At 46.0% G+C, this 15,570-nt stretch overlaps 1 protein-coding gene across 1 annotated transcript in view; it reads left to right on the forward strand.

The window, feature by feature from the left end:
- Window positions 1-1,745: 1,745 nt before the first annotated feature.
- The window catches only part of CBL (Cbl proto-oncogene), a 70,099-nt gene continuing 56,274 nt past the window's right edge, over window positions 1,746-15,570 (forward strand). The window contains exon 1 of the mRNA XM_073656629.1: window positions 1,746-2,066. Coding sequence (XP_073512730.1) covers window positions 1,926-2,066 — 141 coding nt within the window. The 5' untranslated portion in view covers window positions 1,746-1,925. The remainder of the gene's footprint in view (window positions 2,067-15,570) is intronic.

Genomic DNA, 15,570 nt, shown 5'->3' on the forward strand with positions numbered 1-15,570 from the left:
GTCAGTCAGAGTAGCAGCAGTCAGTCAGAGCAGCGTCAGTCAGAGTAGCAGCAGCCAGTCAGAGTAGCAGCAGCCAGAGTAGCAGCAGTCAGTCAGAGCAGCAGTCAGTCAGTCAGAGCAGCAGTCAGTCAGTCAGAGCAGGAGTCAGTCAGTCAGAGCAGGAGTCAGTCAGTCAGAGCAGCAGTCAGTCAGTCAGAGCAGCAGTCAGTCAGTCAGAGCAGCAGTCAGTAAGTCAGAGCAGCAGTCAGTCAGAGCAGCAGTCAGTCAGTCAGAGCAGCAGTCAGTCAGTCAGAGCAGCAGTCAGTCAGTCAGAGCAGCAGTCAGTAAGTCAGAGCAGCAGCAGTCAGTCAGAGCAGCAGTCAGTCAGAGCAGCAATCAGTCAGAGCAGCGTCAGTCAGAGTAGCAGCAGCCAGTCAGAGTAGCAGCAGCCAGTCAGAGTAGCAGCAGCCAGTCAGAGTAGCAGCAGTCAGTCAGAGCAGCAGCAGTCAGTCAGAGTAGCAGCAGTCAGTCAGAGCAGCGTCAGTCAGTCAGGGCAGCAATCAGTCAGAGCAGCGTCAGTCAGTCAGGGCAGCAATCAGTCAGAGCAGCGTCAGTCAGAGTAGCAGCAGCCAGTCAGAGTAGCAGCAGCCAGTCAGAGTAGCAGCAGCCAGTCAGAGCAGCAGCAGTCAGTCAGAGTAGCAGCAGTCAGTCAGAGCAGCGTCAGTCAGTCAGGGCAGCAATCAGTCAGAGCAGCGTCAGTCAGTCAGGGCAGCAATCAGTCAGAGCAGCGTCAGTCAGAGTAGCAGCAGCCAGTCAGAGTAGCAGCAGCCAGTCAGAGCAGCAGCAGTCAGAGCAGCGTCAGTCAGTCAGAGTAGCAGCAGCCAGTCAGAGTAGCAGCAGCCAGTCAGAGCAGCGTCAGTCAGAGTAGCAGCAGTCAGTCAGAGCAGCATCAGTCAGAGCAGCGTCAGTCAGTCAGAGTAGCAGCAGCCAGTCAGAGTAGCAGCAGCCAGTCAGAGTAGCAGCAGCCAGTCAGAGTAGCAGCAGCCAGTCAGAGCAGCGTCAGTCAGTCAGAGTAGCAGCAGTCAGTCAGAGCAGCGTCAGGCAGTCAGAGTAGCAGCAGTCAGTCAGAGAAGCATCAGTCAGAGCAGCGTCAGTCAGTCAGAGTAGCAGCAGTCAGTCAGAGCAGCAGTCAGTCAGGGCAGCAGTCAGTCAGTCAGAGCAGCAGCAGTCAGTCAGAGCAGCAGCAGTCAGAGCAGCGTCAGTCAGTCAGAGCAGCAGTCAGTCAGTTAGGGCAGCGTCAGTCAGAGAAGCGTCAGTCAGTCAGAGCAGCGTCAGTCAGTCAGAGCAGCAGTCAGTAAGTCAGAGCAGCAGCAGTCAGTTAGGGCAGCGTCAGTCAGAGCAGCGTCAGTCAGAGTAGGAGCAGTCAGAGCAGCGTCAGTCAGTCAGAGCAGCGTCAGTCAGTCAGAGCAGCGTCAGTCAGTCAGAGCAGCAGTCAGTAAGTAAGTCAGAGCAGCAGTCAGTAAGTCAGAGCAGCAGCAGTCAGTCAGGGCAGCAGTCAGTCAGGGCAGCAGTCAGTCAGAGTAGCAGCAGTCAGTCAGAGCAGCGTGGGCAGAGACGCTGAGTGACTCCAAGTGACACCAGCTGCCCACATTCACGATGGCAGGAAGTTAGAATAGGCTCAACGGCGCATGCGGCTGTTGGGACTAAGTTATCCAATCAGCTTTCTCTGTGCCCACAGCAGCCATGTGGGCGGGGTTATGTATGTAAACTCATTCTTGGCTATCACTCGCTCCCTTCACATGAGAGGCGGAAGTGACGGCGGCGCTGCTGTGCTCGGCCCTGGGAGACTCATCTCCCCTCCCTTCCCGGCGTACACTGGGAGGAGGGCCCTGTCCGGGGGCAGCGGTGCTCTCCGGTAGCAATAAGGTCCCTTTTTCTCCCTCACCATGGCGACTAATATGCGGAAAGGTGGAGGTCTCATCGGCCTGGTGAAAGACGCCTTCCAGCCGCATCACCACCACCCTGCTGCTCAGCCTGGGGCAGTGGACCGGAAGACGGTGGAGAAATGCTGGAAGCTGATGGATAAGGTGAGACTTCCCCCGTGTACCGGCAGCTCCGGGGCCCCCGAGTATTGGTGTAAGGGGAGCACAGGTCACCAGGCATCGTGCAGGTCTGATCGCACAGGGCTTGTACCGACCTGATTGTGCAGGTCTCATCATGCGTATCAAATCGTACAGGGCATGTACATATCTGACTGGCCTGGTATGATTGAACATATCTAATTGTACAGGTCTGATCACAGAGGGCTTTTAAATATCTAGTCATTACTTATTACAGTTAGAGTCTGGTGTGCCCGCACGGGTCTGGTGTGCCCGCACGGGTCTGGTGTGCCCGCACGGGTCTGGTGTGCCCGCACGGGTCTGGTGTGCCCGCACGGGTCTGGTCCACACATAATTGCACAGGTCTGATAATACAGGTCTCCTGTTCATACTTTGCTACATCCATAAGCTGGCACCATTATCCTATTGACCTCGTGTCTTTTATTTATTTTCTGTAACGTCAGGTCATTGTGTAACATAAACTTCTCATACACAGCTGAACCCCATGATATTGGTGGGTTGGATTTGGCCAGATGTGGGGGTCTGGGACGAATGATTGTTGGGGAGGTAAGGATCCGAATTGTCTTATTTCGGACTGCAGATCCTTCCTTCTGTTTTCGTGCCGATAACCCCCCGCCAGTGATAGGTGACAGCGGCTCTCTCAGAGAGCAGACGCTTCTGTGTATGGGAGAGTCGGCTGAGATGGCTGGTGGCCTAGCGATCGCTGACCCTTCTGAGGTGTATGGGGGGCTTTATGTTTTGGTCACATCTGTTCCTTTTCTCTTGTGTAGTGCAGACAGATTGTATAAGGCCGGGTCAGTCGCACGTATGAAAAATGGTCTGCTGTTCATCCAGACGGGGCGGACGATTTTCATTCATATTGTCCTCCATGTGCGTCATTGTCCGTTTCCTACGTCCGTGTGTCAGCCATAATTATTCATCAGACTGAAATGTACAAGATACAATCTAGTTTTGTTATATTAATGGCATTTCTATAAAAATGGAAAGCAATACAGATGTTCCGTACAGGATCCAGTTTTTTTTTTTGGCGCAGCCTTAGACTTGAATGGTCGAGTCTCACCTGAAGTAAGGAAAAGGTCCATGCTGCTATTCATTTATCTCCCCACACATTTGGTTTTTGAGATAGTCTATAATGTGGACAGCCCTATAGCTTTGCATTGGTCAGTGTAGATCTGCAGCACATGTCTGGTGGATGCGCTCATGTGAACGAGCTTCTAGTATCGTGTGCATGCCTGTGTCTAATGGAAGCCAAGGGGCCCCGACTGCTTTCCATTTCTGCTCTTAAAAAAAACAAAAGAAAACTTTTTATTTTTCTGTTCTGAAAATAAAACACAAAAGGAAACCAGACGGACCCCGTATAAATGAATAGCTTCCATTAGACATAAGGCTGCACAGGATGTTAACTCCATTATGTGTTCTAAGCAGAACAGATATGCAGATGTGTGAACAGAGCCTTAGACCTGTTGTTGTGCCACTGAAGCAGCCTCAGTTGAAGTGCATGTGGTGTTTGTGGCTTCTGACAGCCATATGTGCTCAGGAGGCATACAACCTACTGTGGCCTCAGTCTGCGTAGGCCCTGGGCTGCCATCACCAGAAGACTTATGCTCTTTTTGCACTGGCCCTTGGCATAGTAAAGCTCTGGTGACTACAAGGAAAGGACACTCTTGGCTGCCATTTGTTGAATTGGGACCTATGATTAACTTAAAAGGGATTTCCCAGAAATGTAAGCTATCCACAATCCATAGGATGGGGGATAACCTGCTGTGCGCAGGGACCCCCATAGATCCTGGTAACAGACTGTACAGCCCTTTTTGTCAGAAGAAGTGTGTGTACTCTACCTCGGTTCCTTTCGTTGTCAGAGGGTCTCCTCAAAGTGGCCGAGCGCTGCATTGTTTCCTCTGCCGGTCCCATAGACAATGAATGGAGTGAGGTGAAGCAGGCGCAACTCTTCTTCATCCTCTTCAGAGCCCTGTTCTCTGGATTGTTGGGGGATCCCAGTGGTTGGACGCTTAGTGATCAGCAAGTTCTCCCTTTTTACTATGGATAGGGGATAATGTGCAATGACTTTGCACCACCATCGTTTACCATGGGCTATAGCATAAGCTTATTTTTACAAAGCAAATGTCATCTGAAGATCTTCTGTCAAGGTATGTTCTAGTTGTTCTAAGAGTAACCAGAGAAGTTTCATCCCCTACCCAGTTCTGTAGAAGTGTTCAGCTCAGACTTCATTCACATTGATGCAGAGCTGATGCTTAACCTGTGCCTCTAACTTTAGGTTGTGTTGTCAAATGGCAAACACCATAATGGAAACCTGATTGACCCATTGGGAGATAAGGGTATCCGGCAGTGGTTTTATCTTCATTGTTGCTGCAGCCAAAATAAGTAGAGTGTGGACATAATTCAATTACAATAAAATAAGTTGTGGCATCTAGATGCAGCATTGCCCCATCCGGGCTACATGGGTCATTCCTGCCCTGGGATGGAGAGCCCATCAGTGGGTGCAGTAATGCCCACTCCATTGCTGTCATTAGAGCAGATGTGTGCTGATGGTTCGGTGCCTTCTTGCTGCAGACCTGTGGATCTGTAGATGCTTTCCTGTACGTTGTGTATGTAGCTGTCTGGAGAAAGCCTCATATTCTGCCACTTCTTGCTTTTCGGCCTGGTTAACTGTAACACCATTGTGACGCATAAAGTGATGGTTCCCTTTTTTGTGACTGAGACTCCTCTTTACTTCCTAATAATAAACGTTATCACTTCCCTCTTATCTGTCACTTGTCATGTACGCAGTGTTCTTCCAGCTGGCTTGGTTTTGGTACCTGATCCTAACATGACCATAGTAGGACAGTGATGGGTGAGAGTCCTGTGGTTTCCTGGTCGCACGCTCCACAATTTGCTGCTTTACTACCTGATGCTCAGTTCTGTTTGCAGCAAATTCTCTTTACTTAAAGGAGCATCGGGGGCAAAGCTGAGACCCCATAGGTGAAGCTACACATTGGCGTTTTGCTCTGGATGGCTTACACCCATGGCGATTGTGACAAATGCAGAATGGTTGTGGGTTCACTGCAGTTCACAGCCATGTTCTTTTAATAGGCGAGAGCCATGACGAAAAAACCTCCACCTTTCCACAACACAGTGACCACGTTGGGCTCGGCCACATTTATATCTTGCTGTGCGCTGAGCCCTGCATCGGGGTTCTCGTGATTCATACAGACCCACTCATTGTATTGGGGTAGATGAAGTTATTTTGCACTTTGTGGCTTCCGATCCTTTTTCGGTGAGCACAAACGCGTAGTTCACCACTCCTTTTAGGTCTTCCTAAAAAAGACGGATACCAGCGAAACTGAGGCCAAACAAACTCCGTCTGCCCCATTTTTCTGAAGGCTCCATCTTAATCGCGTTTCTCAAGCTTTAAGTGCAAATCCTGACACGGTGCTCAGCTTATTGCACAGGGTAAGTGTGAACTGTGTCTTACACGTTTGATATTGTGCTACATATGAAAGGATACTATCACACTATATTCACAATTAGTGCACTCTAATTTTCTGCAGATTGGAGCAGAATCTGATCTCTAAATCCTGAAGTGAGAGCTGGGATGGGGGCGGCATGTGGTACAGATGCAATCATTGAATGAGTCCTACACGGAGAGATCAGTGTTTCCATGTGCCCATTTTGTGCCTTTTAAAGACTTTATCATTGTGTTATATACTTTTGAAGCAAATAGGAAATAAAAAGGGAGCATCCCTTCATGGGGCAAGAATCAGATGGCGAAGGGGATCAGAGCCAGTGAGGATATTCTCCTGTTGGTGGTGCAGTAAGGACACAACACCCATGTGCCTAACATCCAAGTATCTCTCTCTGGATAGTTCTGTTCCTGAATCCAGTCTGGTCCGTCTGCAAAGAGATCTTGCGAGATGAAAGCAGGGTTTGGTGTTCCGCGCTGCACACATATATAAGATGTGAAGTAGTAAGCAAAATATCCGTCATTGATCCCTCTTCAGGACCATTTTATCATCAATAAATAAAGTAGATACTTGATCAGTTTTGTAAGAGAAAATTGGCCAAGAGGAGAAAATGTGGAAAATAATAAAAGACCCATGGCAGCCATGACGTTCCCGACTACCTACTTGTCAGTAAATAACTGACCTCACCAATAACTAGGAGAAAATGCCTTTAAAGCTGATCTGTCGCCATGTTTCACAATACAACCAACATACAACTTTTAATAATCTTTGACCTGATGAGCCTGGTGTATACACATTGAAAATCCACTTCAGAATGGCACAAAATGAGTCCACTTACAACTGGACTAGTATAATACTCAATTTCTGATTGGGCTTAAAAAAAACTCAAAAAGTGTTATACAGCCATTCTATCTTAGATTCTCAAAGCAAGTATACCGGCCTCATGAGGTCTTAATAATCTTTTAATGTGTGCAGTGTGTATTGTGAAATCCAGTGACAGATCTGCTTTATGTTCTCCATTGGTCTTACAAATTGATCCTGTTGTGAGTAGATCTTTCATGTGTATGGCCTGACTTGGATTGTCCACCACCTTTTGGGGACAATTTTTTTTTTTTAAGTGCATGTAACCGTTAGTAAATATATTTGCAGTTATATTTAATTAAAGTGCACCTTTTGTCTTCTATAGCCTCTGCTGCACTGTCTATTGCTGGCTGCTGAATGAGTTATCTGGGTGTCTGTCAGTCAGCCCACTGACAGTCTGACAGAGGTCTTTTTCTAACTTCCTTTCAGCTGATTTATGACCAGACAACTGAATGTACAGGCGATAGTCTGTAAAAGTCAAACTGCAACATTTTTAATAAAAGTCCAATTGCAAAAATTCTAGGCCCAAATACACACGTTTAAATGGAATCTGTCAGCAGGGGTTTGCTATGTAATCTGAGAGCAGCATGAAGTAGAGAGACCCCCTGATTCCAGCAATGTGTCACTTACTAGGCTGCTTGTTGCTATCTCAATAAATCAGTGTTTTATCAGCAGATTATAATTACAGGACTAGTTGTCTTGTTCCATGTAGTCCTACTACTGCTACCCCGTCCCCTCCAATGATTGGGAGACTTCTGTGTACACTGTCATAAATCTTCCAATCGGTGGTGAGGGCGGGGTTATACACAGCTCAGCATTCAGAGCACTGCCAGATCTACAGCAGAGAAAACTGATTTCTATCACAACTGCTGACCCCTGTAAGTACATTCCCACAGAGCAAATACACAGTGAAATTAGTACTGCGGACTTGTGTGACAAACATCTGAATATTCCAGTAGCGGCAGAGTTGGTTTTTAGGAAATATCATTCACACCTGGCTTATAAAACCTGCAGCGTAAATTGACAGAACGCAGCTTTAAGATCTCCAAGGTATAAAATCCATTGCACAATTTACCGCTGCATAAGTGGCACATGGGCAAATGCCAAGACAAATGTCCTGTATACGTATGGTGGCTATATTAATAGTTGTCCCTGCACATACAGAAGCATGCCAGTCCACCAAGCCTCGACACTGCTGTGTGCACTGTCCTCTGCCCTCTCATTGACTCACTAACTATGGATTGAGGTGTATTATCTTATGGGCCATGTGCTTTGAGATCAGCAAGAAGTATTTGCTTATATAATTTTAGGACCATAAGAAATATTGTTCATGGTGGACATTGACTCTCCTTACCCGCAGGACAGAGCTTCCTCTTTAACATCTGCGAGATTCATCCTGTATATGTCACACTGATCCTTGCAAACTACTCATTCATAGCACATCAGCAGTATGTGATGTGTTGTCAGTGCAGCCAGGTGAGAAGTGATGGTAGGGGATCCTCAGGGTGATCTAAAATAGGTACCACCATCATAGAAGGTTAATAGGATGCCATCCAATGAGTCTCTAGGCTTGAGAAGACCTACAGTGGCATGTGAAAGTTTGGGCACCCTTGTCAAAATTACTGTTATTGTGAACAGATAAGCAAGTTGAAGATGAAATGATCTCTAAAAGGCCTAAAGTTAAAGATGTCACATTTCCTTTGTATTGTCATCTTTTACATCTTAAAAATTACAAAAAGGAATATGGGCCGATGCAAAGTTTGGGCACCCTGCATGGTTAGTACTTAGTAGCGCGCCCTTGTGAAAGTATCCGTTTGTAAATGCTTTTTGTTGCCAGCCAAGAGTCTTTCAATTCTTGTTTGAGGGATTTTCATCCATTCTTCCAGTTCTGTGAGATTCCTGGGTCGTCTTTGATGCACTTCTATTTTGATATCTTGCCACAGATTTTCAATGATGTTCAAATCAGGGGACTGTGAGGGCCATTGTAAAACCTTCAGCTTGTGCCTTTTCAGGTCGTTGATTGTGGATTTTGAAGTGTGTTTAGGATCATTATCAATTTGTGGAAGCCATCCTCTTTTCAGCTTTTTTTTTACAGATGGAGTTGTTTGCGTCAAGAATTTGTCGAAATTTCATTGAATCCATTTTTCCCTCTACCCCTGAAATGTTCACTGTGCCATTGCCTGCAGCACAACCCCAAAGCATGATTGATCCACCCCCATGCTTAATGGTTTGCGAGATGTTCTTTTCTTGAAATTCTGTGCCCTTTCTTCTCCACGCATAGCTTTGATCATTACAGACAGAGTTCTATTTTAACCTCATCAGTCCACAGAACTTGTTTCCAAAATGCATCAGGCTTGTTTAGATGTTCTTTTGCATATTTCTGACACGGAAGTTTATTGTGAAGACACAGGAGAAGTTTTCTTCTGATGACTCTTCCTTGAAGGCCATATTTGTGCAGGTGTCTCTGAACAGTAGAACAATGTACCACAACTCCAGAGTCTGCTAAGTCTCACTGAAGGTCTTTTGCAGTCAAGCAGGGGTTCTGATTTGCCTCTCTAGCAATGCTATGAGCAACTCGCTGAAATTCTGCTTGGTCTTCCAGACCTTATCTTGACCTCCACAGTTCTTGTTACCTGCCATTTATAATTACATTTCGAACTGAGGAAAGGGCAACTTGTAAACTCTTTACTATCTTATAGCATTCTCCTGCTTTGTGGGCCTCCACCATTTTCAGAGTGCTAGGCAGTGGCTTAGAAGGACCCATGGCTGCTGTTTTTATACACAAGGTTAGTGAAGGCTGGGTTTTTATAAAGCTGGGAAATTTGCATCACTTGACCTTTCCTAACGATGATGGTGAACAAGCCATAACCCTAACAGGCTAATTAAGGTCTGAAACCTTGTTTAAAGTTATCTGAGCACACACATCTCCAAGGGTACCCAAACTTTTGCATCGGTCTATTTTCCTTTTTGTTATTTTTAAAATGTAAAAGATGGAAATACACTGCTCAAAAAAAATAAAGGGAACACTTAAACAACAGAATATAACTCCAAGTAAATCAAACTTGTGTGAAATCAAACTGTCCACTTAGGAAGCAACACTGACAATCAAGTTCACATGCTGTTGTGCAAATGGAATAGACAATAGATGGAAATTATTGGCAATTATCAAGACACACTCAATAAAGGAGTGGTTCTGCAGGTGGGCACCACAGACCACATCTCAGTACCAATGCTTTCTGGCTGATGTTTTGGTCACTTGAATGCTGGTTGTGCTTTCACATTCGTGGTAGCATGAGACTGACTCTACAACCCACAGAAGTTGCTCAGGTAGTGCAGCTCATCCAGGATGGCACATCAATGCGAGCTGTGGCATGGTGGTTTGCTGTGTCTGTCAGCGTAGTGTCCAAAGGCTGGAGGCGCTACCAGGAGACGTGGAGGGTGCCGTAGGAGGGCAACAACCCAGCAGCAGGACCGCTACCTCCGCCTTTGTGCAAGGAGGAACAGGAGGAGCACTGCCAGAGCCCTGCAAAATGACCTCCAGCATGCCACAAATGTGCATGTGTCTGCACAAACGGTTAGAAACCGACTCCATGAGGGTGGTATGAGGGCCCGACGTCCACAGATGGGGGTTGTGCTCACAGCCCAAGACCGTGCAGGACGTTTGGCATTTGCCACAGAACACCAGGATTGGCAAAGCCGCCACTGGCGCCTTGTGCTATTCACAGATGAAAGCAGGTTCACACTGAGCACGTGACAGAGTCTGGAGATGCCGTGGAGAGCGATCTGCTGCCTGCAACAACCTTCAGCATGACCTATTTGGCAGTGGGTCAGTAATGGTGTGGGGTGGCTTTTCTTTGGAGGGCCGCACAGCCCTCCATGTGCTCGCCAGAGGTAGCCTGACTGCCATTAGGTACCGAGATGAGATCCTCAGACCCCTTTTGAGACCATATGCTGGTGCGGTTGGCCCTGGGCTCCTCCTAATGCTGGACAATGCCAGACCTCATGTGGCTGGAGTGTGTCAGCAGTTCCTGCAAGATGAAGGCATTGAAGCTATGGACTGGCCCGCCCGTTCCCCAGACCTGAATCCGATTGAGCACATCTGGGACATCATGTCTCCCTCCATCCACCAACGTTGCACCACAGACTGTCCAGGAGTTGGCGGATGCTTTAGTCCAGGTCTGGGAGGAGATCCCACAGGAGACCATCCGCAACCTCATCAGGAGCATGCCCAGGCGTTGTAGGGAGGTCATACAGGCACGTGGAGGCCACACACAATACTGAGCCTCATTTTGACTTGTTTTAAGGACATTACATCAAAGTTGGATCAGCCTGTAGTGTGTTTTTCCACTTTAATTTTGGGGGTGACTCCAAATCCAGCCTCCATTGGTTAATAAATTTGATTTCTATTGATGATTTTTGTTGTCAGCACATTCAGCTTTGTACAGAACAAAGTATTCAATGAGAATATTTCATTCAGTCAGATCTAGGATGTGTTATTTGAGTGTTCCCTTTATTTTTTTGAGCAGTGTATATACCGTATATATTTTTGTGCCTAAAATACAAAGGAAATGTGTCATCTTTAACTAACTTTAGTCCTTTTTGAGATCATTTCATCTTCAACTTGCTTAACTGTTCACAATAACCGTAATTTTGACCAGGGGTGCCCAAACTTTTACATGCCACTGTATTTGTCTGTATTATTGCACCCACCATGCACACGCTTGGGCCACTTGCTAAAGGCTTTAACCCCTTAATAACATCTGACGTACTAATACGCGTCTGTGCCCTGGGACTTAAGAGCCAGACCCGTATTAGTACGTCATCGCGATCGCGCGCGCACACAGGCTGTGCGGGCGTGATCGCCGCCGGGTGTCAGCTGATTGTCACAGCTGACACCCGGTACTATGTGCAGGGAGCGGTCCTGCACCGCTCCCAGCACATTAACCCCCGCGATGCTGCGATCGAAGTCGATCGCGGCATTGCGGGGGCAAGGGGAGGTGATCGGCGATACTCTCCTCCTCTTCCGGCTTCCAGCGCAGTCTGCAAAGGCTTCCCGGGTGTTGCCATGACGACCCGATGTCGTCATGACAACATCCGGGTCACCAGAGAGCAGGAAGATTGCTTGGACATGCGCAGTGCATCTCCAAGCAATCTTCACACTGTGCACTTCTGACAGCCTTCATGGCATAGGGATGGTGCTCCATTCCTGTGCCATGCAGGCGATCAGAAAAAAAAAAGTGAAAGTCCCAGAGTGGGACAAAGTAATAAAGTGTATAAACTGTGTGAAAGAGGAAAAAAAAAAAAAAATGTGCAAAAATATTATAAAAAAAATAATACACCAAAAATAAAAATATAATGTACCCATCAATAAATATTATTATAAAAAAAATAAAAAAAAAACAATAAAAGTACACATATTTGGTATCGCCGCGTCCGGAACAACCTGACCTATAAAACTGTCCCACTAGTTAACCCCTTCAGTGAACACGGTAAAAAAAAAAAAAAAAAAAAAAAAAAAAAAAAAAAAACGAAGCAAAAAACAATGCTTTATCACCATACCGCCAAACAAAAAGTGGAATAACACGCGATCAAAAAGACGCATATAAATAAAAATTATACCGCTGAAAACGTCATCTCGTCCCGCAAAAAACAAGCCGCCATACAGCTCCATCAGCCGAAAAATAAAAAAGTTATAGCTCTCAGAATAAAGCGATACTAAAAAATATTTTTTCTATAAAATAGCTTTTATTGTGTATAAGCGCCAAAACATAGAAAAATGATACAAATGTGGTACCGCTGTAAACGTACTGACCCGAAGAATAAAGCTACCTCATCAATTTTACCACACGCGGAACAGAATAAAAAAAAAACAACAATTCCTGAATTGTCGGTTTTTGTTTATTCTGCCTCCCAAAAATCGGAATAGAAAGCGATCAAAAAATGTCACGTGCCTGAAAATGGCACCAATAACAACGTCAAGTCATCCCGCAAAAAACGAGCCGTCACATGACTGTCTGCCAAAATCTGGAAAAATTATAGCTCTCAAAATATGACGATGCAAAAACTAGATTTTACAAAAAATGCGTCTTTTAGTGTGTGACAGCTGTCAGTCATAAAAACCCCATATGATTCTGGATTGCTGTAATCACACCGACCCGAAGAATAAAGTCGTCTAATCACTTATACCGCACAAGGAACGGCGTCAAAAATAAACTCTTGGGGCTAGGGTTGTGCTGGGGCTAGGGTTGTGCTGGGGCTAGGGATTTTTTTCAAAAGTAAGAAAAAAGATGACGATATGGCGACTAGTGTTGAGAGCAAGTTCTCGCTACTTGAGTTTGCATCGGGTGCTCTGGTATGCATTGAGTATCGTGGGTATTTGAGTGACATGCTCGAGTCTCTGCCCCATATGCTTCGCGGCCAAAAAACTTTACGGGGATTGCCTGCCATGTACGAGCGATTCCCCGCATGTTTTTTTTTGGGTGTCTAATAACCGTGAAACATGCGGAGCAGGGACTCGAGCATGTCACTCGAGCACACGCTGTACATGGTGCATACCTGAGTACCCGATGCAAACTCAAGTAGCGAGCACTTGCGCTCAAGAATAATGACAACTTATTCAATATGATTATCTAATGTAAACAAATTCTGTGCCGTACCTCTGGGTTCAAAATGTTCACTATACACCTTAATAAAATCCTTGAGGGGTATAGTTTCCAAAATGGGGACACTTGTGGGGGAGCTCCGCTGTTTAGGCACATCACGGGCTCTCCAAACGCGACATGGTGTCCGCTAACAAATTGAATGGAAAATCGGCTCAAATTGTTAGCGGACACCACATTGCATTTGGAGAGCCCCTCTGTGCCCAAACTTTGGAGCTCCCCCACAAGTGACCCCATTTTGGAAACTAGACCCCCCAAGGCACCTTTCTAGATGCATAGTGAGCACTTGGAACCCCCAGGTGCTTCACAAATTGATTCGTAATAATGAAAAAGTGAAAAAAAAAACACTTTTTCATTTTTATGAATCAATTTGTGAAGCACCTGGGGTTCCAAGTGCTCACTATGAATCTAGATAGGTGCCTTGGGGGGTCTAGTTTCCAAAATGGGGTCACTTGTGGGGGAGCTCCAAAGTTTGGGCACAGAGGGGCTCTCCAAACGCAATGTGGTGTCCGCTAATAATTTGAGCCGATTTTCCATTCAGTTTGTTAGCGGATACCATGTTGCATTTAGAGAGTCCCTGCGTGCCCAAACATTGGAGCTCCCCCACAAGTGACCACATTTTGGAAACTATACCCCCCAAGGCACCTATCTAGATGCATAGTGAGCAGTTGCAACCCCCAGGTGCTTCACAAATTGATTCGTAAAAATGAAAAAGTGAAAAAAAAAACACTTTCATTGTTACGAATCAATTTGTGAAGCACCTGGGGGTTGCAACTGCTCACTATGCATCTAGATAGGTGCCTTGGGGGGTCTAGTTTCCAAAATAGGGTCACTTGTGGGGGAGCTCCAATGTTTGGGCACACAGGGGCTCTCTAAACGCAACATGGTGTCCGCTAATTATTCAAGCAAATTTTACAATCAAAAAGTCAAATGGCGCTCCTTCCCTTCCGAGCCCTACAGTGCGCCCAAACAGTGTTTTTTCCCCAAATATTGGGTATCTGCGTCGCCAGGGGAAATTGCACAACAAATTTTGCGGTCCATTTTTTCTTGTTACCCCTGTGAAAATAAAAAAAAATTGGGTCTAAAGTAACATTTTTGTGAAAAAAGTTAAATGTTCATTTTTTTCTTCCACATTCAAAAAATTCCTATGAAGCACCTGAAGGGTTAATAAAGTTCTTGAATGTGGTTTTGAGCACCTTGAGGGGTGCAGTTTTTAGAATGGTGTCACTTTTGGGTATTTTCTGTCATAAAGACCTCTCAAAGTGACTTCAAATGTGATGTGGTCCCTAAAAAAATGGTTTTGTAAATTTTGTTGGAAAAATGAGAAATCGCTGGTCAACTTTTAACCCTTATAGCTCCCTAACAAAAAAAAATTTTGGTTCCAAAATTGTGCTGATGTAAAGTAGACATGTGGGAAATGTTATTTATTAACTCTTTTGTGTGACATATCGCTCTGATTTCAGGGCTTAAAAATTCAAATTTTGAAAATTGCAAAATTTTCAAAATTTTCGCCAAATTTCTGTTTTTTTCACAAATAAACGCAAGTGATATTGAAGAAATTTTTCCACAATCATGAAGTACAATATGTCACGAAAAAACAGTCTCAGAATCAGGGGGATCCGTTGAAGCGTTCCAGAGTAATTACCTCATAAAGTGACAGTGGTCAGAATTGTAAAAATTGGCCCGGTCATTAACGTGCAAACCACCCGCGGGGCTTAAGGGGTTAAAATAATACAATAGGTATTGTTTACCTTTTGAATGTCCTGCTGTTCTAGACCAACCTCTCTGCTGCTCTATCAGATTTTGTTTACAACTCTGCAGTTGTCGTCCCGTCTTCAACATATGACCACTGCTGCCAATCACTGGACCCAATGGAGAGCTGCAGACATGCGGCACTTCAGTGACAGGTGTTTTACCGTTCAGTAATGCTTATTTATTCTTTAACTGGATAATCCTTTTAATGCACTTTATTGCCCAAAAAAAACACATATGTTTCCTCACTGGTTCTGGACTTCTGCCTCTCTTGTACAGGAGTATACATGTGAGAAGTCACTAGTAATCCGTGATCGATGGCATGAGGGCAGATGTGTGGGGGTCCAGGACAGTGCCGGAGCAGTCAGCGGCCACTAGTGATCGATGGTATGAGGGCAGATGTGTGGGGGTCCAGGACAGTGACTGAGCAGTCAGCTGCCACTAGTGATCGATGGCATGAGGGCAGATGTGTGAGGGCAGATGTGTGGGGGTCCAGGACAGTGCCGGAGCAGTCAGCGGCCACTAGTGATCGATGGTATGAGGGCAGATGTGTGGGGGGTTCCAGGGCAGTGCCGGAGCAGTCAGCGGCCACTAGTGATCAATGGCATGAGGGCAGATGTGTGGGGGTCCAGGGCAATGCCAGAGCAGTCAGCAGCCACTAGTGATCGATGGTATGAGGGCAGATGTGTGGGGGTCCAGGGCAGTGCCGGAGCAGTCAGCAGCCACTAGTGATCGATG

This window comes from Phyllobates terribilis, unplaced genomic scaffold (assembly GCF_046119375.1).
Source record: "Phyllobates terribilis strain yellow unplaced genomic scaffold, ASM4611937v1 Scaffold_12__6_contigs__length_324123572, whole genome shotgun sequence".
Classification (NCBI taxonomy): domain Eukaryota; kingdom Metazoa; phylum Chordata; class Amphibia; order Anura; family Dendrobatidae; genus Phyllobates; species Phyllobates terribilis.